General features: G+C 36.2%; 1 protein-coding gene across 3 annotated transcripts in view; it reads right to left on the bottom strand.

Moving 5' to 3' along the window:
- Arid4b (AT-rich interaction domain 4B) overlaps window positions 1-25,975 on the bottom strand; it is a 146,675-nt gene that overhangs the window by 80,591 nt on the left and 40,109 nt on the right. For all 3 annotated transcript variants that reach the window (XM_010621972.2, XM_010621970.3, XM_010621973.3), the window contains 3 exons: window positions 6,236-6,346; window positions 3,021-3,086; window positions 239-329 (listed from right to left, as the gene is read on the bottom strand). In XM_010621972.2, the coding sequence (XP_010620274.1) occupies window positions 239-329; window positions 3,021-3,086; window positions 6,236-6,346 (268 nt within the window). The remainder of the gene's footprint in view (window positions 1-238; window positions 330-3,020; window positions 3,087-6,235; window positions 6,347-25,975) is intronic.

Genomic DNA, 25,975 nt, shown 5'->3' with positions numbered 1-25,975 from the left:
TTTTTTTTTTTTGGTACCAGGGATCAAACTCAGTACCTTGTGCTTGCAAGGCATGCAGTGGAACCACTGAGCTAAATCCCTGGCCCTTAAACCGATTTTTAAAAGATCTAAGAAAGATTATGACAGTAATAACATCAATGGTAATAGGAGAGGAAACAAATCAAGGAACTTCAGCACTATTTGTATCAAGTTCTATGTAATTAAAAATACATTTTCAAAAGAAAATTTATTTTCTTACCTACAGTGTACCAACTTGCATCTGTCAATTTATTGATAACTGCTTCCTGATATGCACCATCAAGATTCTTCACTTCCACAATAGCTCCTACCTAAAATATTTTTAAAATATTTAAAAACTTAGATAAATAAACCAAAATCTGTTTTTCTTTTTGAGTGCACAGTAATAAAGAATGACTACGAATTAGTTTTGTGTCAAAGTACTAGGAGTTTTAACCCATTAATTATTTTGTAGCATCAGTGAAAGTGTCAACATAGTAGAAAAGACAAGTAATACCTAAAGAATTACTATGGGAAGTTTTACCCTTAGAACCTTGACCACTCTGAGAACAACTGCTATTGGAGGCTAAAGGAGGGCAAGAACAATTACAAAGTAGCTCTGAGGCTTCCTTATGGGCACAATGTTTCACTAATGTTATCTATTTAAAATATTTTCCATCTGGTCATACAAATGTTGCTAATTACACTCATGGTTTTTATAGTGACTTAACAATAAATGTATTAGCAGGAGACCACCCCAACACAATGCCCAAAGGAAGGACAAGGATATTAGGAAATAAAAAAGGATGTTCATTAAATGACTACCACCAATAAACACACACATTTTTTTTTATTTAACAGTGAAATGGCCCAGGTATTATTTTCATGTAAACTCTATTAAAAATGTTTCAAAATCAATGACCTTAAGTATGGTAGTAGCTTTATTTCCTCTAAGAAAAATATCCAAATGCTGACACTTTCTACCAGCTCAGAGAAAGCCACAAAGTACATCAAGAACAATTAAAAATGTAGAGACACACAATTCATTCCCTCTCTCTCTCTCTAATTTATGGACAAGAAAAATATTTAAATAATCTAGAGTTCAAGATAAAGTACACCTGCCTGTGTCAAAATAAAAGTTCAAAATTTTAACAAAACAAGAAAAATTAATAAAATAGGAAAAGCCAAACAGGCAAATCAAGGAGACTGCAATTTAAGGAGAAAAAAATGGCTTAAGATTACAAAACAGCTGCCTTTCCTATCCCTCTGCAACACTGAACATGTTTTTTGGTTGGCACCTGTGGTACTGTACTGGGCAAACAGGTAGATAAGGACTAGGCTATGTTTGTGAGGCAAGAGCACAAAGAAGGCATAAATATGGATGTGTACTGAGTATCCACAGGGCACAATGTTTGAATTACAGAAGTGTACTTGTGTGATTTAGGTACTGACATTACTGACTGTGAAACCATGGTGATTATGGCTTGTATCTAGATGTCTCCTAAAAGACTCATGCAGTCATAGGGGGGGCTTTTCAGAGGTGGCTCCATCTAGAGGTATGATGCTGGGATCATGGACATGATGCTGGGATTCATCACAGTAAGATGCAAGAATTAAGGGTGTGAGTGCTACCCATCCTAGCCTGGCTAAAAAATAGGAGATAGAGGGCTGCTACTGTCACTCTTTGTTGCTTATCGCAGGCTACTTGTTACTTCACTGCTTTGCTGCTTGCTGCCTGTCATGAACTGCTTCTCTTCTGTGATACCACTCTGCCATGCTGTCATGGCTTGGAGCCAGCCAAATGTGAACTGAAGCCTCTAGACACCATGAGCTAAAATAAACCTTTCCTCCTTTAACCAGGTGTCCAGTATTTTGTCTCTGCAACAGAGAAAGCAACTAAGACAATGGCCAAACTACTTTACCTCCCTTTGGTCTCTTCTTCTGTAAAAATCTTTAATGTGGATTAAGTGAAATAAGATGCGCAAAAAAACTTCTACAGAGCTAGGCAATACTAAGTGCTAAATAAATGGTAGCTAATGTCATAACTATGCATGTTTTTGTCATTTTGTCCGTGAAAGTGATAAAACAAGTATATGAAATATTAAAGATGATACCTACGAAATAGAAATGATGGAAAATAATTTTTACAATGCAAGAGCTGATTTAAAAAAAAAATACCTAAAATAATTTCAGTCCTCTGCAATACCAACTATATACAAAAAATAAGAATTTACTGGGAGTTCTATTAAAAGTGTCAAAATTCAGCAACAAAATCTGGCAGAGGGCTGGGGATTTAGCTCAGTGGTGACACTGCCTGCCCCACAAAATCTGGCAGACACATAACTATATCTAACTTTTTCAAAAGTGAAGCTTCATCAGTAAAAAGCACATAATGGCCTCCCACATATCCTCTGTTGTCTGCTTACCAAGTAGAAACTGAAACAACATTTACTGCACTAGTCAATGAGGAAAACAACATAACAAACAAAATTCTCTAGCTGTATGGACATGTTCATCACTTACAACTGCCTTATGACCCTTAAAAGACTCTTTTCCAATAAAGTTCCAATAAAGAACTAAAAGCTGTTGAGTTTTGGTGTGTTTATTTTTTTAAAAACTCTCTCACTGTTTAGAGCAGTGATGGTAAAGTATTTTAGAGCTTTCAATGATACCAACAGCATGCTGTAACACATGTGCCATGGATTCACCACCACTGGTTTTGAGTATCATAAAACATATAAACAATCCCTAGTTCACTGGCTGTTAATCCTCAAAACTCCACCATTTTACAAAAGAAAACATGGGGAAACACTTGGAGAAGTAAAAGTGTCCTATCCTTCTTTTCACATTTATTTCATTTCTGAACACAGAGGAATTAATATCGTGTAAGATATATTTAACATTAACCTATGATTTTCTTTTAGAAAAAATGATATATTTATTTCATTAGCTCAATAATAAAATACCCAATGAATTAAAAAGAAATATAATTACTGTTTCTCAATAATGAATAAATGAATTACCTTTAGTGGGCCTTTTATGTGGTCATCCTGAACTTCTACTGTCGAAGAATCATGTCTAAATGTCACCTGGAAGTTATAAATTTAATTAGCCATCAAGAAGCTATCCAACATAAGCATATTCATGCACTATTCATTTTTATTACAAGCAATACAAACTATCAGCGGCCTAATTAAAATAAGATTCCCAAACCTTAAGTAGAGCAACTGGAAAATTATATAAACCACCCAAACTATATCTCACTTTTAAAAATAACAGTAACCAATGATATCACACTGAAACTATTGAATGTTCCATTTATTACTCTTCATTCAATGTTATCAGTTATTAATTTAGTTATATAATGTTTTTCTTTTCTTTTTGAGACAGGGTCTCACTCTGTAGTTCAGGCTGGCTTCAAACTTGCAACAACCCTTCTGCCTCAGCTTCCCAAGTGCAGGGATTACAGGCAGGCACCACCACAACTGGCTAGTTGCATAATTTCTTTTCCCAAAGAATGAAGAAAGAAGATAGATCTCGGGCTATCAGAGACAATATCATTTTGTGAAAGCCTAGCTTACAGTAAGTTCCTGAGATCTAAGCATCATAATACTCAAGCATCAAAAAATTTAACCTCTAGGACTGGAGATGTAGCTCAGTGGCAAGCGTGCTCACCTACCATATGCGGGACCCTGGGTTAGACTCCCAGAACCACCAAAAAAAAAAGAAAAAAGTCAAAATTAAATCTCCATAACAACCTGTTGATTAAAAAAAAAAAACCCTAAGGAATAGAAAAATCTAAGCAATAAATTCAAATTCACAGAACTACTGTATGGTAAGGCTAAAAGTTAAATAAGTGGCAACTAAGCCAAGGATCTTAATGTACTATAGAAATGAGAGAATAGGAAACCATACATGAAGACAGTAAGTTAAATATAGGAGGCTGAAGTTTTAAATGTTTAGTAAACTGATAAACATCATGAAAACTTCCACTAAGTAAAGAAAACACTGCTTATTCAAGGCAAAAACATTCTTATAAGGACTGAACCAATAACATGCTTAGGTAATAGGCTCGCTCACAAACCAGCTACAAAAGAAGCTATTTTATACCCAGAGCAACAAGGCATTTACTTCTGTGTTGAACAACAGCACTACTACACTTTACTTAAACCATGCACGTAGGTATCTATCTCCTTCACTTAAAATTGCAGCCATTTGCAGATGGGGACTAGGTCTTAACATTTGTTTTAGTGCCTTTACAGTGCTTAGTATAGATTATATACTCAATAAATGAAAGCTGATAATGAAATACATCAACAAATGTTTTAAATGTATACATTTTTAATTTTAAACAAATTAAACTATTTAAGATCTATATTCTCAGTCTGTTGAGCAAATCATTAGCTTTAAATTATGAATAAATTTGTCTGGCAGCCAAAAACATTAAAAGTAATTTTAAAATATCCATTATATGAGATAGAAGGTACTCTGCTATCAGCAGCGACAGTAGAAAGTGCTAGGAATGCTATAGTTCAGTGATAAACAGTGTGCCTAGCATAAGCAAAGCCACAGGTTCAATCTTTACTTCCCACAAAAATTAATTAATTAAAATAAAACAAAACTGATGAGAAGTAGTAGATGCAGGCATTAACAGTTTGTGCTCCTTTCATTTGTATCAATAGATGGCAGGACTGTTATGTGTCGTACATTTTCTTGGTTCATTTATTATACAGGACTGTCTAGGTAAGGGTGTAATTTGGGACTAAACTCCAACCTGTGCTTCTTCAGCCAAAGTATGGTTCCTGGGGAACACTGCTGCTTCCCAAAGAGCACACAAGAGTGGTATCTGCAAGCCAAAAATCTACTTAGGAGGTTCTCTGCTGGGGAAAAAGCTTTTTTTGTCTAACTCACAGGAAGATGTTAAATGTGCTAGCAGTTGTTCTGAAAAAGTGAGAAAAATGATAAAGGGTGTTTCTTCATCTCCAGGACAGTGGTAGCGAAAAACTGGGTGCTCTGGGAACAAGTGTGTGAAGTCAAAACAGGAAACGTCTCAGGTGAGCCCTGTTAAGAGCACTTGCATAACCACATTACAAACAAACTAAAGGCACCAACTTGTAGAAGCAGAATTAGGGTGGAGCCAAGGTTAGTATCTTACAGGACTTAACTTACTTGTCTTTTGGTACCAGGGCTGGAACTCAGGACCTTGTGCTTGCCAGCCACGCAGGTGCAGCGCCATTGAGCTACAACCCTGGCCCAAGATTTAACTTATCACAATCATTCTTAGCCAGGAGTGCAATTTAGAATCACTCCAGAAGCTTTTTTAAAAAGAAACAAATAAACAAACACAGCTATGCAACAAAGGAGGAACTCCAGTTCAACAGGCATGAAGAAAACTCCAGAAAGCACCTTTGGCCTATTAAATTGGGACTATTCAAACCAATGCTTATGTAGATTATAAATCCTTTGAGGACAGTGGTCAGGTCAATCTTATCCTGTATCCCTACTCCTCTTCCCATGTGACAGAATTCTCTTAACAAAGTTTGCCAATTAATACATTAATGACAAGTGAGTAAATAACCACATTCAAATATTTCAATTAGTCCCGTGTTTTTCAAGCATAAAGACATCTTCTTTATATTAACCATATATGATTTATGTTTTATTTTTCTTTGTGGTCCTAATTATCAAACCCAGGGCTTCACTCATGCTAGGCCAAGTGCACCATCCCTAAGATATACCATCAGACCCATTTTGTTTATTTTTGAAGTGGAGGCGTGCTGTTACCTAGGCTAGTCTAAAACTCCCTGGAACAACCAATCCTCCTTCCTCAGCCTTCCGAGTAGCCAGAACTACGAGTAAGTACCACTGCACGTGGCTCAGGATATTTCCAAAAAAGCAATTACATTTCTTTGTTATTCTGTCTTGAAGAAATCACTAAGACTGTATAAGCCTCATTTTTCTTATAATAAAATTAAGGAATTAAATTAGATGATTTCTGAGGCCCTTTCCTGAACTAAAAATTAATAATACAAAGAAGACCAAATCTCAAAATACCACCTATAATAATCTAATTTTATTCTAATTAGAATACTTTAAAATAAATAATTCTTAGTTTCAGACTGTTTTTAGAACCATCATACCTAGAAACTAGTGTTGCAGAAAAGACAATCCTAATCTCCAAATGAGTTTAAATATCAAACATTGAACATATAATTTATAGAATCTACAAACACTGTACCTTGACTTTGACAAGTCTTTTTGCTGTCTTGATCTTGGCTTCACAAAAGGCTCCTCTATATTTAGCACTCACATCAGTGCCCACTGTCAAATAAGGAGGCTCATCAAGGGCCTAAAAATGCAAAGAAATATAATTAGATTTAAACTGCTTAATTCTTCCCCTTAATCAGTCCTCCTAATATTTGACCTAATCCTATAAAAGTTGTCTGGGTAAAATATATTTTTAACAAGCCAATTTATAAAATACTTTGAATTAAAGAGTAAAATGCCTATTATAAAGCCTACTTAAATTCATTAAATGTACATCTTGTAAAATACAAAGGCATCTTTTTCCTATTAAACACATAAGAACTTCAATATGAATTAGTTCATGTCACTCAAAAGTATAGCCTTCTATCTACAACTCAAGCCACCCATTCAATTACTCTTAAAATTCTTATTATATGACCAGTTAAAGAGAGTCCATTTGCTCAAAGGGTCCACTTTGAAAAAGATCTAAAGCTCAAAATCAGAAAAAAAAAAATTTTTTTTTCTAGAATATTTCGGCATCTACCCAAATTCAGAATAGCTTTGTTGTATTTCTAAACAATCCTAAGGTACGAATAATATAAAAGGAAAAAAATGTATATTCAGACTACTAGTGAAATCTACATAAATCTAATCTGAGACATCTCAAATTACTGACCCAGCATCTCAAATGCTTTTATGTAAATTCAGTCTTACTCTTCTGAAAAAATACTTATTTTCCTTCCTTACAATTTAGTTTTTAACAATCTTAATCTAGCTGCCTATCTTTTAAAAATCAGGTACATTTCTGCACAGAACTGTGGTTCTAAGGAGTTCTGCTTCTACCAAGCAATTTCTTAGCCAAAGGAAATTACATAAGCTAGTTTTCTCAGTGTTTTATAAGAAACAATAGTTGGGCCGGGGATTTAGCTCAGCGGTTCGGTGGCCTGCCTTGCAAGCATAAGGACCCGAGTTCAATCCCCGGTACCAAAACAACAACAACAAAAAAAAGAAACAATAGTAACATCCCAAGATGCTCCACCAAAAAAAAAAGGAGGCAAGACTTTGGGAAAATCAATTTATTGAATGAACTCTCAACTTTGGACATTCATAAATATAAGCATCTGCCTAAGGAGCCCTACAGTAAAACAAAATAATTAAACTTTAAGCATTTTCTATTCTACTTATCCAAACCATTTCTTTCTATTGATACCTATTAACAGCCTACAGAAACTTCATAAGTAGAAAATGTTGTTACACGACAATGAATAATAAAACTATCCACTTCCTTTATACTTTAAAATAAATCCAACCCAACCTGATCTATCTTCAGAAACAATAATAATAGATATTCCAATGCTACAATCAAAGGTGCCACAGTAATACCTAAAATCTAAATAACAGCTAGTTGCCTCACAGTCCCTGTATTTCATGAAAAATTTCTTAACATCAAATACACGATTTTTAAAACTTGCTTAGGAAAATATATGTCAATGCACTTCTGCTATAACTTCATAGGAAGATAATCATTTCTACATCACTAATTTATGTTAGCCCTCTTAAAGTATCATTTTTCTTGGCTACAATTATGGATAAACTGGAATAAAATTTAGTGACCTTATTTCAGGGAGAATAAAAAAAGGAACTCACAGTATTTCAGTCAAAAATTAAAGGATAAGCCAGGCGTGGTGACACACGCCTTTCATCCCAGCACTTGGGAGGCTGAGGCAGGAGGATCTTTATGAGTTCAAGACCAGCCTGGGCTACACAGTGAGCTCCAGGCCATTCTCAACTACTAGTGAGACCTGTCTCAAAACAAAACAAAACAAAACAAAAAATTAAAGGATAGGACTACATTATGGGTGGTGATGGATGTGCTATAATTACTTTGTCATAATCATTACACAATACATACATGTATCAAATCATCACTGTATATTCTGTATATGCTCAATCTTTGTCAGTTAAATATTTTCAATTTGGGCCGGGGATTTAGCTAAGTGGTTCCGCTGCCTGCCTGGCAAGCACAAGGTCCAGGTTTGATGCTCAGTACAAAAAAATTGTTTTTTCAATTTTAAAAAAAAGAACAAACTTTTAGGAAAATTCAATTTACTTTGCAGTTCAAGTGGAATCAGTTACCACTGTGAGAAAAGACTAAATGATAGGACAGTATTTGTGGCTACAGGCTTATAATGCTCTACAACTTACATATTTAATACAAGCTTGCCTTATGAGTCAGTAAAATGCTACTTTCAGAGATAAATAGTTAAATGCAAACTGATGAGGAACACAAAATTATGAAATGTAGATGGGAAAAAGATATCAGCTGAAAGTTGTACCCACATAAGAGAAAACATTTAAGAAATGATAGGGGTGGCTCTGGGCATCTCACATACACTAGGCAAACACTGTACCAACTGAGCTGTATCACCGGCTCCTTTATAAAATGTCCCAGTCTAGACTACAACTGCCTTGCCTTGGCCTCCTAAGTAGCAGGGATTACAGGAGTGTTGTCACCACTGCCAGTGCCCTGAACATGAAAATCCACATTAATATAGAATATTTATTCCCTCATATATGAAAGTGACAAGTTTTTCCTTTCTTCAAGATAAAACACATGAAAAGGAATTAAAAGTATGTGAAAAGTGCCTCCTAGGGAAAGACTTGCAAAAGGGAATCACAGTCTAATAAAAACTGCTTAAACAAATACATCAATAAAGCAATGCTAATCTGATAAAGGGCATGGGAAAAGTAATGATCTGTGTTCTGATCTTACTTCTGTCTCTATTTCTTTTGAATCATCTTAGGTAAATTACTTTTCTATTCTCATTTAGTAAAATAATTTTAATCTTAAATACATTCATTTAACAATCCCTTTCAAAGCAGCAAGATTCCAAAACAGTCAAAATGGAACACTGAGACAAACATAATAATCTACAAGTAAAACAGTACAAATATTTTAAAATATTAACCAAAATATGAAAAGTTTTCTACAGAAACCAAACATGGAAGATTGCATAGGTGATGTTAGCATGGCATAAGGTATCACTCTAGCATTAGTTTAACATAAGATAACAAAGCAGACCGTCTAACAGCACAGGCTTTCAAAGCAGAGAAACAGGGTTCAGCTACTAACTAGGTGAGTTTTTGTGGACTACTCGAGGTAGTGAAGCTTCAATTTTCACATCAGGAAAATAAAATATTAGAAAGCACTTGTTTCAGTTATTAATAATTAATACTGCAAATCATTCTATGTAGACAAACAAGGAATTACATCAATTTGAGTTCACATTTGGGCCCTTCTATTCTCTTTTTAACATTTAAGGGGCAAAAATCTCATTTTATTTGTTTATTTATTTATTTATTTTGTACCAGGGATCTAATTCAGGACCTTGTGCTTGTGAAGCAGGCGGTAGAGCTAAATCCCCAGCCCCAAAAATCTTGTTTTAAATGGTCACCATAAATAAAGTACAAATTCAGAGTTAAGTCACTTTAGTCAACTAATATTAATAGTCCTCAGAATTCAGTATTTTTCAATACTAAATCTAATGAGAAAATACCACAGGATAATTGACAATATGTGAGATGCGTTTAAAATGTTTTCTCCCTCTTGGAAATGTGAAAAAACAATCAAAGACAAATTAATTCATCATAGGAAAAAATTATATAAAAAAATGACAAAAATGATCATTAATCTATTTGAAAAGCAATAGAATGAGGAGTATATAAATGAAAATATTTTATTCAAAGTTTGTTTCTAGAGAAAAGGTCTGATTTATTTGATTTTTACAAATGGCATATACTCTGCTTTTTAAAATCTGAATTGAGAAACATTTTAAATATATATAGAGGAAGGCAGAATAGTATAATGCATCCTTGCACATAACCATAACCTGTTTTCCACAATTATTAACTTAAAGACAATCCTATCATCTAGCTGTCTTTAGATTCCCCCTCAACTCTGATTATTTTGAAGGAAACCAAAGATAATGTATCAGTTCATCAGTACAAAAAAAATTATTATCAGCCATGGTGTGGATTAAGTTATTTTTAATACTTTTTTTTGTTTGTTTGTTTTTTGTTTTTTTTGAGACAGGGTCTCACTATGTAGTTGAGACTGACCTGGAACTCACTATGTAGCCCAGGCTGGTCTCCAACTCACAGCAATCCTCCTGCCTCAGCCTCCCGAGTGCTGGGATTACAGGCATGTGCCACCACGCCCGGCTTTAATTCTTATTTATTATACAATTTATTTCTCTTCTTCAATGCCAGGTATCATAACCCAGGGCCTCATGCGTGATAGACATTCTGCCACTGAGCTACATGCCACCCTGTACAATTTGACATTATATTAATTAAAGATGGTATAATAAAATAATTAAGAGTATAGGTACCTAGGGTGGGGGTGCAGCTCAGTGGCAGAGTGTGTACTTAGCATAGGAGAGGTTCTGGGTTTAATCCCAAAAAATAAAATAAACAACAAGAAAGAAAATAGGTTCCTAAATTAAATGCCTGGGTTCAAATCAACCACTTAGTTGGTAAGTGACCTTAGGCTATAACTTCTGTGACTCAGAAGACAGTAATAGTTATTGTCTCACAGGAATGAGGAGTAAGATGTTGTAACTATAGCATTTGGAGCAGGGCCCATCAGAGTACCAAATAAAGATTATTATTATTAATAATCTAAAGGAAAATTGTGAGTTTAAAAACAAGTTCTCCATAAAAGAGTTAAATCATGGAGTTGCCATATAAACAAAGTAAATGATAGTATGTATAACTGCAGGAGGAGGGGGTCGCTGACACTATTATCTCCCTTATTCAATTAGACATGGAGTGAGTATACTGAATTCTAGTACTAAAGGGTTTTAAATCTTTGTGGGAATGCTCGATGAAGTATATCATGATCCTTTAGTTCAACAGAAAAACCAAGACTATGTATCTATTCTGAGGCTAACATATAGTACTTTGGTCCAAAGCAGGGGTGTACAAAGTAATTCTGTCAGAAGGTTAACTAAGATTCCTTTGATATACATGTGTGTCTGCACAGCAGGAAAAAACTCTTTACCTTCTCTCTTGCTCTTTTTTTGGCCACTAATACAGACAATCTCAAAAGCTAAAACGAAGATGATTTTATGTAGCAAGTTCGCACCAAAAAAGGAAATTGAATCACCATTCCTTTGTTTAGCAAGTTTTCTGGTTGGCAAGGCAACAGCTACCTCAGGGTTATCCAGCACTGCAAACAATTATTTTTCACCAATTTACAAAATGTCTTAGCTAACACCTAAAAATCACTGAATTCCATGGAAACACTAAAAGTCTAAGCAATTTTAAAATTAAGTATTGGTGGATAAAAATCCTTCAAGATGCCAAAATACCAGAGAAGCATTTAAGTACATGAAAGAATCAATATTAACCTGCACTGGCCCCTTGACTACAGTACACAAAACATACAAGTCTTAGAAAACCAATAGTTAAATCAAATTCTTCCAATGGCTGGCTAGCACTGATACTGCCTAGGAAATATTGTTATTCAAGATCTATAAAAAAGAAAAATATGCTATATGGAATTTTATTGGGGTAGTTTAAAAGAGTAAGTCACTGGATTACAGTGTCAATGCAGCTAAGAGAATCAGGCTATAAGAAAATTAAATTTGATGCTAAAAACAGAAATAAAGTGACAATAAATCTATGAAAATAATTTTAGAAGACAATGAAAAGAGGTTTTAAAAATAATGGAGATAGGGCTAGGGACTTAGCTCAGTGGTTCTGCAGCCTGCCTTCTAAGCACAAGGTCCCCAGTTCGATCCCTGGGACCAAAACGAACAAACAAAAAATGATAGTAATGGAGATAATTCCAATGAATGAATGAAAAATATGCCTTCTAAGGACATGGGTTAGACATAAAAGCTGGGGGAGTGTAAGGATATAGAAAACAAAGGCTGAGTATTCAATGCAACAAAGAGGAGGTGTGAGAGAGTCACACAGAGATTTGTTATACTAAGTAAACTGGCTCAGAAAATACACTGGTACCTTGGTTCATGAATGTTTTTGTTTGTGAACAATTTGGTTCACAAACAGAAGTGTTTTCGGCCAGGACTTAGCTCAGTGGCACCATGCCTGCCTTGCAAGCACAAAAGTCCTGAGTTTAATCCCCAGTACCAAAACACAAAAACAGAAGCATTTGGCAAAATTTTGTTTTTGTTTGTGAACTCTCCATTAGGTGATGAACACAGTGGTGGCCATTTTTCCAGAATCATAGACTGAATTAAGTTTGTGAAACAAGCTTAGGAGAGTGGGGGCCTTGGCTCTCACTGCCAAAGAACTTACAAAGGAAGAGAATATGCTCTATGGAAGTCAAAGAACTGGGTGGGAGTTGAAAATATGATTTTAGTTCATATTTGTGTAATAAATGGATACACATAAAGAAATGCAGATATACACATATATGGATGCAAGTAGGTGCACACATGCACATGTATATATTTTCCCAGCTCTGTTCACCAAGCAGGCCCAGGTGCAAGTGACAAGCTGGGAAGAAAAAAAATAACACAGTAAAAGCCTAGATCTTGATTTTGAAATCCTGTCCTCCATCCAAAAAGAACAAAGGACAAGACCAACAAACAAGAGAACGTTACAGGAGACATCAGAGGACAAGAAGATAATTTGGGAGATAGAAGAGTGCTGAGAGCTACAATCAGCATAAAGAAAATACAACCAAATATTGCCCCGTAGAAAAACCTCAAAGATGAGTGTTGGGGCATAAGGAAAAAAGGAAGTGAGAGGAGTCAGGTATTTAGCTCAATGGTGCCACCACCTGCCTCGCAAACGCAAGGTATTGAGTTTGATCCCCAGTACCCAAAAAAGTAATTAATTAATTAATTAATTAGTTCAAAAAAAGAAAGTGAGGTCCCAGGCAGAGTTGAAAAGTGAGAAACTGGTTTAAAGTTGATAAATAGACTCAAGGAAGTCACAGAAACCCTCCCCTCTTGAGAAAGCAGATGACCACCTCTAGCCAAGGGAGGAGATCAGAGGTTTCCTACTATTCTCTGGAAAACAGAACCATGGAAGTTAAATCCTTGCGGACAAGGTAAGATGAAGGACTAAAAACAATTGATTCAATACAATCAATTTACTCTAAGGTGGACCTATGGTCTTTTTTCCTTAGAACACCAGGACCAGAGGGAGTGGAGAGAGAACTGAAAGTTTATCTGATATATTTAGCCACTTAGAAAAGCATGCTCCTGGGTATCTGGCAAATCTGGAAAGTGCTGCAAGAAAAATGTAAGAGCAGACCTGTAGAAAATCTTTTTATTTAAAGTGATGGTACCAGTTTACAAATCAGGAATACGACAGAAAATTGTTCATCAAAATTTTATGGAGTCTAATTATAAGACAAATCTCCATTGTTTGGGATAACAGCAGATATAAATGTAATTGAAGTCCCCAATATTTTGATGACATTTGTGATGAAAATTTTAATGAAAATATCCTCTCTTTCCACAAAATATAGTTGTGCGAATTACCCCCCAAAATAACAAAGGATCCTTGGAAAAATGGGTCATTTCAACAGTGGTCAGGGAAAAGTACAGGAAGAATCAAAAACATCTTGTGCCAGAAACTAAGGAAATAGTCAATGAAAGATGGGTATTTCAAAGGAACACACAGGAGATACCTTGAAGGGGTTCTTATTGGCCAAATGGAGTAGACTTTAAGCATCAAAATCAGTACAGTTCTATTATCTTTTTTTTAGGGGGGCGTTGAGACAGGGTCTCACTGTGTAGTTGAGACTGACGTGGAGCTCACTATGTAGCTCAGGCTGGTCTCTACTCACAGTGATCCTCCTGCCTTAGCCTCCCCAGTGCTGGGATTACAGGCGTGCACCACCACACCCAGCCCTAGTTCTATTATCTTGTTAGGGTTGTGTGTATATGTCAGATTGATAAACCTAACAATCTATATTCCATTCTAAATTAATTATACTTCAGCTTAAAATTGGTATTAATGCATTCAATAAATTTACAAGTCCATATTTGCATGAATGAATGAACAAATGAATGAATAAATGAATTTTGGGCTTTTTTTGAGAAAGAGTATAGCTATATCATTCAAGCTCACCTCAAACTCAAGATGCTCCTGCCTCAGCCTCTTGAATGCTGAGATTTCAGGTTTGAGCCCCTATGGCCACCTTGATTTTATTTTTAAGATGTAGACAAAAGAAAGTGCATCCTTTTACTAAAACATTAATATAGGAAGGCTGATTGAAATAGAGAATAATCATTTGATAATCATCATAAAGACAGTTGACTCACCAGGGATTTAGCTTAGTGGTGCTGCCACCTGCCTTGCAAGCGCAAAGTCCCAAGTTCGATCCCCGGTACCAAAAAACAAACAAAAACAAAACAAAGATAGTTGACTCATGGGGCCAGGGATTTAGCTCAGTGGTTCCACTGCCTGCCTCACAAGCGCAAGGACCCAAGTTCGATCTCTGGTACAAAAAAAAAAAAAAGATAACTGACTTATTCGTCAATAGATGCCATGCTAATCAGTGGAGGTTTGATGAAAAGGATATCAAATATCAATGGTAGAACTAAGCAATGCACTGAGAATGAAAAAAACATCCTTTCAATGGTATACCTAATAAGACTGACCCTAGTGATGAGAAAAACTAGTCAGAATAAGGTTGAAGTTATCCTACACAATTTTGTATTCCTTAAAATTCTGAAGGAAAAAAAATCCAGGGTAGGGGATTTAACTCACTGGTGCTGCTGCCTGCCTTGTAAGCACAAGTCCTGAGTTTGCTCCCTGGCACCAGGAAAAAAAAAATTCTGAGGGATGTAAACTATGAAGAAAATTTCTAACCTGAAATAGTCTGAAGAGGTAAGACAACTAATTAATTTCAACCTGTGTTCCTGGATAGAAGCTTGGATCAGAACATTTTTAAAGACATTACAAGAGTTGGTAAAACCTAAAGGGGCCTGGATAGGATGGCAGTGTTGTTCCAACGCTGATTTCCTGGTTTGAAGTTTTGAATGCAAAGTAGACAAAAGGATGTTCCTTGCTAGAAATGACACTCAAGCCAGGCATGGTGGCACACACCTGTAATCGTAGCACTGGAGGCTGAGGGAGGAGGATTGCCTAGAGTTTGAGGCCAACCTGCAGTACAGTGAGTTCAAGACCAGCCTGAGCAACATAGTGAGACCATGTCTCAAAGAAAGAGGGGGGAGGGGGAGGGGGAGGGAGAGATTACACTCTAATGTATTTAGGTGTATTTAGGTGACAGGACAGAGCAAAGAGATTACACATAAAGCAAACGATGCAGAACGGTAACTATTCGGCACTCTGGTGGAAAGAGGCCGGATGAATTCTTTGTTCGTATACTTGAATACATCATTTCAACTAATGTATACATTTTTGGGCACTTACTGTATTTTTCTATGAATTATCTGCTTATTTTACCTGCCTCTGTGAGTTATTCATTATTTTAACCGGATAATAAGTTATTCCAAATAAAAATTTAACCCCTCCCCAGAACACAAAAATCTTCTCTGGATATTATTTGTACTTACTAAAATTCTTAAAATAAAAATAAAATTCTTAAAATTTAAGTCACTTTAAGGGATAGAAAAGTGACTTTTAAACAAATTTTAGAAGCACTTCTATTAACCAGAGGGATAACTGCATATTAGCATAAAGTTATTTATATAGTCCTGGAAATTAAAATGATTCAAAACAAATATTCTAATGGGAATTTTCAACAGCAGCAAAGAAGTAAGAGAGGAAGAATACGGTGAAGTAATATTAAGTGCCTACTGTGTTGTGGTGATTCAGGTGGACTGTCAATTTGATCGGCTTGGGAATCTGCACAGAAGATTGGCAGAATGCACTTTTGGGTGCGTCCCAGAGGTGTGACCGCAGAGTCTGTGTCTGGATCCTTAACCCCTTCCTCTCAGGCACAGTTCCCTCCCTTTGGCTTCCCTGTTACCATAAACTCAACACCTTTGTACAACCACACTTGTATATCATAATGTTCTTGCCTTGGAGCCAGACAACCATAAATTGAATCCCATCAAAACAGTGAGCCAAATTAACCTGTTCCTCAAGCTATGGGTGTCAGGTATATTGTGCCTTAAAGAGAAAATACATATCTAACACAAAAATAGACAATTTACCTCGCCCTTAGAAGAAATCAATCTTATTTGATATCTTGCTAGGAAGGCCAAAACCTTACTCAAGTTCAAGTGAATATGCTTTTGAGTAACAGCACAGTCAAAAGATATTTAAACTCCAATGATCTGGAAATTAGAGAAGCCTACTGGTGAAGCCAGTTCAATGACTAAAATATAAAAATCCACAACTGGTACTATATATGGTTTGCATCTATTTTTGGCTAGTAATTATCTACTAGTATGGATCAGCAAGGAAGGAGTAGAACATTTTACAATGCAACAAGTCACTAAAGGTACATCGAGTGAATGGGTTTTTTTGTTTGTTTTTGTTTTTTTGAGACAGGTCTCACTATGCAGTTGAGACTGTCTCAAACTTACAGCAATCCTCCGACCTCGGCCTCTCAAGTGCTGGTGTTACGTGCACCACCATGCCCAGCTAAGTGAATGTTTTTGATTCATAAAAAGTCCAAACCTATCCACCAAGTTCATACCTCTTTTTTGTTGTTGTTTTTGTTTTTGGTACCAGGGATCAAACTCAGGACCTTGCACTTGCGAGGCAGGAGGCAGTGTCATTGAGCTAAATCTCCAGCCCTATATCCCATTTTACACCCTCAATAATATGATCTTAGAAATCATTTATAGGAAACATTAATCAATGATCATTGAAAAACCTATCAATCAACAACTTGTCTAGTGACCAAAAGAAGCTGAACCACAAAATATGAAATAAACACTTGAAGTCACAGTATTTATTCTAATTTCAGAGCTCTAACGTAGTAAGCCCTTTCTTACCCAATGCTATAATACTTTTGCTATAACTATATAAACTGACTTTGTCCGAAATATACAAACATTTTGTAAATGTTATCTCTCATAATGTCTGAGCAAACATATTTTCTTTTGAGAGGCATTTTAAAATGAGAAGTGAAGGGGGCCAGGGATTTAACACAGCGGTTCTGCAGCCTTCTTGCAAGCACAAGGTTTCAAGTTCAATCCCCAGTACCACAAAAAAAAAAACAAAAAAAAAACTGAAAAGCACACATTTTGAAATCAGAATACTTGGGTTCAAACATCAGGTCCCTAATTTACCAGCTCTATTATCCTTTGGACACTAACTTCTCTAAATCTAGCTTCGAATTTATAAGGTGAAGTTGATGTTAATAAATGCATATATTAAAATGGTGCCAGGTACCACAACAGCAACAGAAAAAATAAAATAAAATAAATGCATATATTTATATATTATACATTTATTACATATTATTTAAATATAACTTGTTAATTAAAAGCAGGACTTCAGTTTATGAACCTCTTTCCCTATTCTGGATGGGAAGAATTAAATTCATGTTGAGAGTGGTGGTGCACATCTGTTAATCCTAGCACTCAGGAGGCTGAGGCATGAGGATTGCCTAGAGTTTGATGCCAGCATGGGACCCATAATGAGTTCAAGGCTAGCCTGCACTACAGAACAAGACCCTGTCTCAAAAAAAATTTTTTTTTAAAAGTTTGTTAACCAAGGTACTGCTGTACATTAAAGTTGGAAACTGTGACTTACAAAATCACATGTAAAACACATAACAGTGCCTAACATGTAATACATATTCAACAAATGTTTACTTTAATATGCTATTATTTGCACTTTTTAAAGCAAACTTTGTAGTTAACAATCAGTTAATGGGGAAATTAACAACAGAGTAGCTGGAGGATAGGTATGAGCAGCTAAACTATTAGTCTTATGAATACAGTATTAGAGAGAAGAATGACAGGGCCATTAATAGTGAATAGCTCTACAAGTAGCAATTTTATTTGACGAGGCCAGGTGATTTTTCCAAATCCTCTGGAAAAATGTGTTCTGGAATCTCAAGTTCCTGACAACTACATGCAGCCAAGGGTCCTGGAATCAGGATAATTTAAGTACAACAAAAAAGATGGGCCGGGCGTGGTGTCGCATGCCTGTAATCCCAGCACTCAGGAGGCTGAGGCAGGAGGATCACTGTGAGTTGGAGACCAGACTCAGCTACACAGTTGAGTTCCAGGTCAGCCTCAACTACACAGTGAGACCTTGTCTCAAAAAAAAAAAAAAAAGATGACCAACATTGTTTACACAGAGATGTAGCAAGTTTTCTGAGACAAGGTCAACCTATGTAGTTCAGGCTGGCCTTAAACCTTGTAGCAATCCTCCCGCTTCAGCTTCCAGAGTTCTGGGATTACAGGCATGTGTAGCCACACCAGCTGAGCTGTTCTTAAACTTTAACCCCCTACCCAGTGATGTTAAATTAATTTTATGTAAGTGAAATTCATAAGTTAAAGTTCAATATTTCACCTGAGTCACCTTTAATTGTAAGCCACCTATACCATTAAGAAAGAAAAACAGCTGCTATTTAAAATACAACATACCATCAACTGACTGCCGGATGCATTCTGATTTCAGAAATGATAAAATATAAAAAAAGTATGCTTTCAACTTGCTTATACACGAGTATAAAACAAATGCACAAACTAATTTCACAATGCAACAAAATCTATGAAATTCAAATAACAAGAATTCCATATGATGGATGATATTTTGCGAAGACCACACACAACTTAAACATGACAGACTACTTTGGACCAGCATGCTTTTAATATTGAGTAAGGAGCCAATTTTCTTACCACACTATTTAAACAACTGCAAAACCTTTGCTGGACAGATTAATATTGCTTCATGAACCAGAACGTATCACTTATTACAAACTATCAATGTTCTTTTTCACATTAAACCTTCAACAACTGATGTAACAGTATTAACTCTATAAAATATAAAGTGCAATTGCAGAAATTAAAAGAGCAGTTATCTTTATCCAGATGTAGAGATAACCCCTAAGATGTTTACATTAAAGCATTTTAGCTCTCTAGGAAGTGAAATGGAAGGAATTCAAGATAAAACAAGGTAAGTGTGTGGGGGGGGAGATTTAGCTCAGTAGTGATGCCACCTGCCTCGCAAGTGCAAGGTCCTGAGTTCGAGCCCTGGTATAAAAAAAAAAAGTAAGGGTAAATATGTACCTTTTGATTTTAGTATTAGCCAATAAAAATTAATTGAACAATTTTTAAATTCTCAGAATTTGCAAACCAGACCCAAGAGAGTTTCTAAGGAGTCCAACTGATAGATCCTCATGTAGAGATAAAAGGATATAGAAAAATTAGGACAGAATTTGTACCTAGAATACCATTGCTTATGACCCAACATGGAACCTACTTGTTGACTCAAAATCTCAAGTTACCCATTTTTACAAAGAGAATAAATAATACCATCTACCATAAAAGTGCTTACAACCCTCTTTCTAAATCAAAAGAAAAAAAAAATTAACCAGGAAAAATGCAGGAATAGTAACTGTTCCATAAATACCAACTAAATCAATCAATCAATCAATCAATTAAATCAAAACTATTATGTTCCTGGCTAGATGTCAGGAAAATTTATATGTTACTTCTGTCTTGAAAAAAAATCATGATTCTGTTGGAAAGAATGATCCTCTTAAAAATCTAAGTATTTAAAAGACAATTTTTTAAAAAAGATCTCAAAGTTTGTGGCAATAAAAAGACTAATTGGACAGATTTAATATTATATATTCCAGTTAGCGTGATTTGAATGAGGCAGATGGGAGAAAGGGGTTGTCAAACTCTTCAAGAGAAAATCCTCCATCTGAAACTTCAAAATCATATGGTTCAATTTTTGAAAGATAGTGCTGAAAATAAGATTTCAACTTTATACAAAAAAAAAAAAAAAAAAAAAAAAACTCTGAACTATGGAGCAAGATCCTGTTAAAAGGTAACTGTCAGTCCCTTGGTCTACTACTATCCTTTTCACACTAAGCTGAATAATTACTAAACAACTTAAATACTGAGTAACCATGGTGTTTGTGTATTTCACTATAATACAAAGTTGGATACTTGGACATCTCCTGACTCTCATCTGAATCTAGTCTTACTGTCAGATCATACTGGTGCTGAGTCACCAGAAAATTACTGTTGTGTCAAAGTCAGTATCAAATTTTTAAAACTGAATTTTGCTCATCCCTATTGTATACATGTTAAAGTAAATAGACACAAGATGTCATTAACAGTGGCAAATAGGACAAATAAGAAGGATCAAGTTTATAATAGGGATTCCATGATACTTGATTTTGCCTTTCAATGCGATATGAGAAGTAAAAAGACTCAATCTTGAAGCATTCTGGTAGGATAGCTTACATTATCAGAATGTTCATCATCAGAGTTGGAGTTTTAAAAATTACTGCAATGAAATGAGTGAATGGGTTGTTTACCTACCTAGAGATCTCATATGGGTCAGGTCATTTTCAGAATTTCATTATCAAATCTGCCCTGCTACTGTCTATGGTGACCATGTCCATCTAGCCACCAGTTAAAACTCTCTCCCTAGTATTTTCTGATTCTGACTGAGGTCATGAAAAACATTTCTATGGCATCCTTTCCCACAGCATTTACAGTGGGAGAGAAACGCCAATAAAACCCTTGAAATTCTAGCTGTCATTATGCAAATGGAATGAGAAGTTCCAGGTGATATGAGGTGGATTCACTGAATTTGCAAAAAAATATTGAACTTTTTTTTAGCATACTTTATTAGTTTATGCCGGAACTGGGGGAGTCTGTGGGTGGCAACACTCATGTTAACCTCAGTTTATGATCATAAAGTAGCAAAGTGTTTCTTTTCATTGTGGGCTCCCAACAGCAACATCACCAGCATCACTTGGCAACTTAGAAGTGCAAATTCTGAGGCTCCACTGAAGACATCAGAAATTAGAAACTCTAGAGGAGGGGACCAGTGACTTTTAAGCTGGGGGGGGGGTGTCACACAGACTGAGAAACAGTAAACCTAGAGGTTACTTCTCCAGCTCTTAAATATATTCTCAGCAGTTACAAAACTCCATTTAGTTTCCTGACCCATGTAGTATGCAGTAGTAGTATGGGATAAATAGAAGCAACAAAACACTAAAACTATCAAAGATTTAAAAGATGTCAAGATGGTAAGAATGAAAAAGAAATATAATATTCACACAAAATAAGGCAATAAAAGCAAACCTTATTTAATTAGAATTTGCTTTGAAAAGATTCTAGCAGAGAAATCATAAACTGAGGAAAAAAATCATTAATACAAACAAAAAATAACGAAATGGAAAGCTAATGCTGCTCTGGGTTAACAGCAAGCCTGAGACAAGTCTCCTCAGAAAGGCCTGCTTGCAAGGCTGGCCCTTGGGTGGCATTTGGGAATTTACAAGAAACTGGACGTCAGAAGAATTTCCACGATTAACTGATAAAGTGTAGCTCACTGTGCCTGAACTGTATGTACAAACAATATGGTTTATCTGGAACATCTGCTTTCATTCTGTGTCTGGAATGTGCTCATGTGCCAGGCATGGGGTGCCTATGTGACCAGCTGCCAACAAAACCCTATGCATTGAGTCTCTAATAAGCTTTCTCCAGTACATACTTGCACTGTCAGAATTTCTTGCTGAGGGAATTAAGTGTGCCTCATATGACTCTACTGGGAGAAATTTCACCAGTTTTCCCCTAGACTTCACCCCATGCACCTTTCTTTTGGTTGATTACACTTTGTATCATTCTGTTGGAACAAAGCACACCATAAACAACTAACACAATGAGTCCCGTGATTTCTCCTTTCTAATTACAGTACCAATCTGGAGATGATATTGGGGATCTGCAATACACTATCTTAGTTCTATAATAAGTTACTTCTTTCACAGTCACATGCAAGGTAAAAATGCTTCTTATACCATCAAACCTGACATTACTTGATTACAAGTATTACCCTTACTTGACCCAAGTTAATAAAGTAGAACACTCTAATATTATTTTTTTGTTACTGCTGTTGGTAGTGGTGGTACTGGGGATTAACCCAGGGGCTCACACACATTACAAAAGTGTTGTACCACCACTCAACTACACTACCAATCCTGTTTGTTTATTTATTTACTTACTTACTTAGAACCAGGGTCTCACTAAGTTGCCCAAACAGCCTCTAACTTGCAATCTTTCTGCCTCAGCCTCCTGAGAGCTGGGATTACAGCTGTATAAATAAAATAGGACTTTTTAATCCCTAAATACATTCAGAAAGCCTAATATTAATCATATGTAAAGTTCTTGGCCAGTCAAGAGCTGAATACAAATAAATGCTAACAATACATTAAAGGAAAGTGGTGTGCTATTACCAAAGGTAGAATACCAGCTGGGCAGGCTCAAATAAAAGACCACTAAAATCATACTATCTTGCAAACAAAATTTACTTGGAGGATCCTAGGGCAGTGTCTCAAGCAGTCATGATCTCCCAGGGTTCTGAGTAACTTCTAACTGTACCAGTGGCGGCAAACTTAAGGCACTCATGTCGCAGCAGGCTGTTAGTTATCCCTGAAACTTCTAGAAGGTTCACCATCACTGTACTGGCATTAAGACGTAAGAAACAAGGTTGTATAAAATGTGAGCTCCAAATAAAAATTCACAGGCTAAAGAAGGAAGAAAAAATGGAAACAAAGCTTTTGTAAATAAGGAGTAAGTAAGAGAGCTGAGAAGGGATGGGATTGGGAGAAAAGCAATCAAGATATGTACAGGAACAAATTCCCTTTGATGAATGTGATCACTGTATTTAAATTGTACCAATAAAATTAATTTTTTTTAAAAATCATACACTGCTGAAACATCTAAGTGTGGGTTTACACCAGACTGCTTCTCACAGGACACTATATATTATGCTTCAAGGGGTATAAGTGGGAGCTTATGGTTAGAGATATATTCAAGTAACTGCAAAGAAGCTAGGAATTTTTTTTTTTTTTTGAGACAGGGTGTCACTATGTAGGTGAAACTGACCTGGAGCTCACGATTTAGCCCAGGCTGGTCTCAAACTCAGAGATTCTCCTGCCTCAGCCTCCTGAGTGCTGAGATTACAAGCATGCTAGGAAATGTATTTTTAAAAACAAAACAAAACAAAAGCAAATCTATTCTTTATACCATTCAGGATCAGGGATAAATGCTGGAAATGCTTGGGAAAAAAAGAAGGAATTTAGTACTTATCATATCAGATTATCGACATTATCAATAATGGATAGGGCCAGGGATTTAGCTCAGTGGTTCTGCTGCCTGCCTCACAAGCACAAGGTCCCAAGTTTGACCCCTGGATATCAAAAGGAGGGGAGAAATAATTAGCCAGACATGGTAGCACACACTTGTAATCCTAGTACTCAGGAGGCTAAGGCAGGAGGATCTTTATGAGTCTAAGACCAGACAGGGCTACATAGTGAGACCTTGTCTCAAAAACACAAACAAAAGGGCCAGGGATTTAGCTCAGTGGCACTGTACCTGCCTTGCAAGTGTAAGGTCCTGAGTTCAATCTCTGGTGGTGTGGGGGGTAATTTTCACAAAACTCTCCTATTTTGAGTAAGTTATTACTCCAAGGATACCTATAACTCACAAGAAGGGTAATCTGGTATGAAATAAAGACTATTAAGTGCTAGAATTTAGGGCATACTAGAAGGCATTAAAATCATCAAAAAAACACAACCACATGCTGGAGACGTATCTCAGTAGACGACCACTTCTATGGCATGTGCTAAGGCCCTGAGTCTGATCCCAAAAAACTCAAAACAAAAACAAACAAACAACAGGCTAAGCATGGTGGTCCACACCTGTAATGCCAGCATTCTGGGAGAGTGATGCAGAAAGATCACAAGTCCAAACTCAGCCTGGACAAACTAGCAAAACCGTCTCAAAAATTTAAAAAAAAAATGGCTTTGGGATTAAGAGTTCAATGAGAAGACCTAAGGTTCGTTCCCTAGTACTGCAAAAAAAAAAAAAAAAAAAAAAAAAAAAAAAAAAAAAAAAAAAAAAAAAAAAAAAGCCCCAATTACTATAACGCCTATAATTGTATAAATGATGTCCAATGATGTCACTAGTTTGTCCTGGTTAACCTAGTAGTCACCACTGAAATATTGTATGAAAAGTTTTGTGCCCCTGACTTTGCTTACTCACATCCTTAGCAGGCAAAAATTTTGGGTCCTCTACTAAACTCAAAGTCTTACCTTAGAAATGCAGTGATTTATCTCCCAGTGCTGTCTCTAACTCACAGAAGATAACATTCTGCTCAAGTCTGCAAAGGATACAATCACCTCAAGGACTCCTTTTTTCTATTATTAATATGCAAATTTAGTCAATGCAATAATTAGTTGCGTGAATGACAAATTTTGGAAACATAAGTAGGTATTATGGACAATGAATGGAAGCTATTGTTTAGACAGGACATTTTAGCCTGGAAACCAGACAGTTTTGTGGGTCTCTGAAGATCCTATAATTAAAAATAAAATTTTCAGAGACTGTATTATCTGTGCACAAAAACTGCTTTCAAGAGACACCAAAAAGGCTGAAGAACTTCTACTGTATCACAACTTTTCATAAAGTTCCTTAAAGTGAGACAAAGAAAGAACAGGAATTTACTTAAGCAAATCAATCAGATTTAACCAGACATGGAAATACCATCATTATTTCATTTTGTAACACAATAATAAGCTCTACACATTCATTTTTATTTTAAAATTATATATGTAAAGAGGAAAAGTAAAGCTGGGCGTGGTGGTGCAAGCCTGTAATCCCAGCACTGGGGAGGCTGAGGCAGGAGTATTGCTGTGAGTTCCAGACCAGCCTGGGCCAGACAGTGAGTTCCAGGTCAGTCTCAACTACATGGTGAGACCCTGTCTCAAAAAATCAAAAATCAAAAAACAAAAAACAAAAAACAAAAAAAAAAAAAAAGAGGAAAAGTACTATTACTCACTGATATGAAAAGGGAGGGGCAGAGCTTTAGTGATTTTAAGGACACAACTCAGCTGGGCATGGTGGTACATGCCTGTTATCCCATCTACTCAACAAGAGTCTGACGCAGAAGGATTCCAAATTCCAGGCCAACCTATGCAATTTAGAGATCCTATCTCAAAACAAAACAAAACAAAAAACCTTTTTTAAAGAGGTGGAGATGTATCTCAGCAGTTGAAGCCTCCTTGGTTTGAGTCCCATCATCATATAAACAAACAAAAAAATCACCGTGGCACCAAAAATAAGAGTTTAAATACAAGTTTCCATTGATTCTCATACCATACTACCTCACCTAGTGGTAACAACTTACCTTCTTTTCGGGGGGGGGGGGAGGTACTGGGGACTGAACTCAGGACTTTGCACTTGGGAGGCAGGAGTGGAACTACTGAGCTAAATCCCCAGCCCACAACTTACCTTCTTTTAATCTATCTATAATTAATATATAAATTAAACTCATCTATCCATATAGAAGTCAGTATTTTAAAATGTTAAAAAACATTAACCGGGCTTGAGGTGTGTGTGTTTGGCATATATAAGACCACAGATAGTTTTTACCACAAAAAAAATGTGTACTATTGCTGCCTGTCTGCGATCACCCGGCGGCGTGCGCGCGAGCTCCCGGCCTGCGCGACAACAGACCCAGGAAGGAAGGTAGCCGCGCGGGCGCCCTTGAAACACCCACACGACCCCCCCCCCCC

Source organism: Fukomys damarensis, unplaced genomic scaffold (assembly GCF_012274545.1).
Source record: "Fukomys damarensis isolate Sample0158 unplaced genomic scaffold, DMR_v1.0_HiC HiC_scaffold_10, whole genome shotgun sequence".
NCBI classification, from domain to species: domain Eukaryota; kingdom Metazoa; phylum Chordata; class Mammalia; order Rodentia; family Bathyergidae; genus Fukomys; species Fukomys damarensis.
This window is presented reverse-complemented; position numbering and strand designations above follow the sequence as displayed.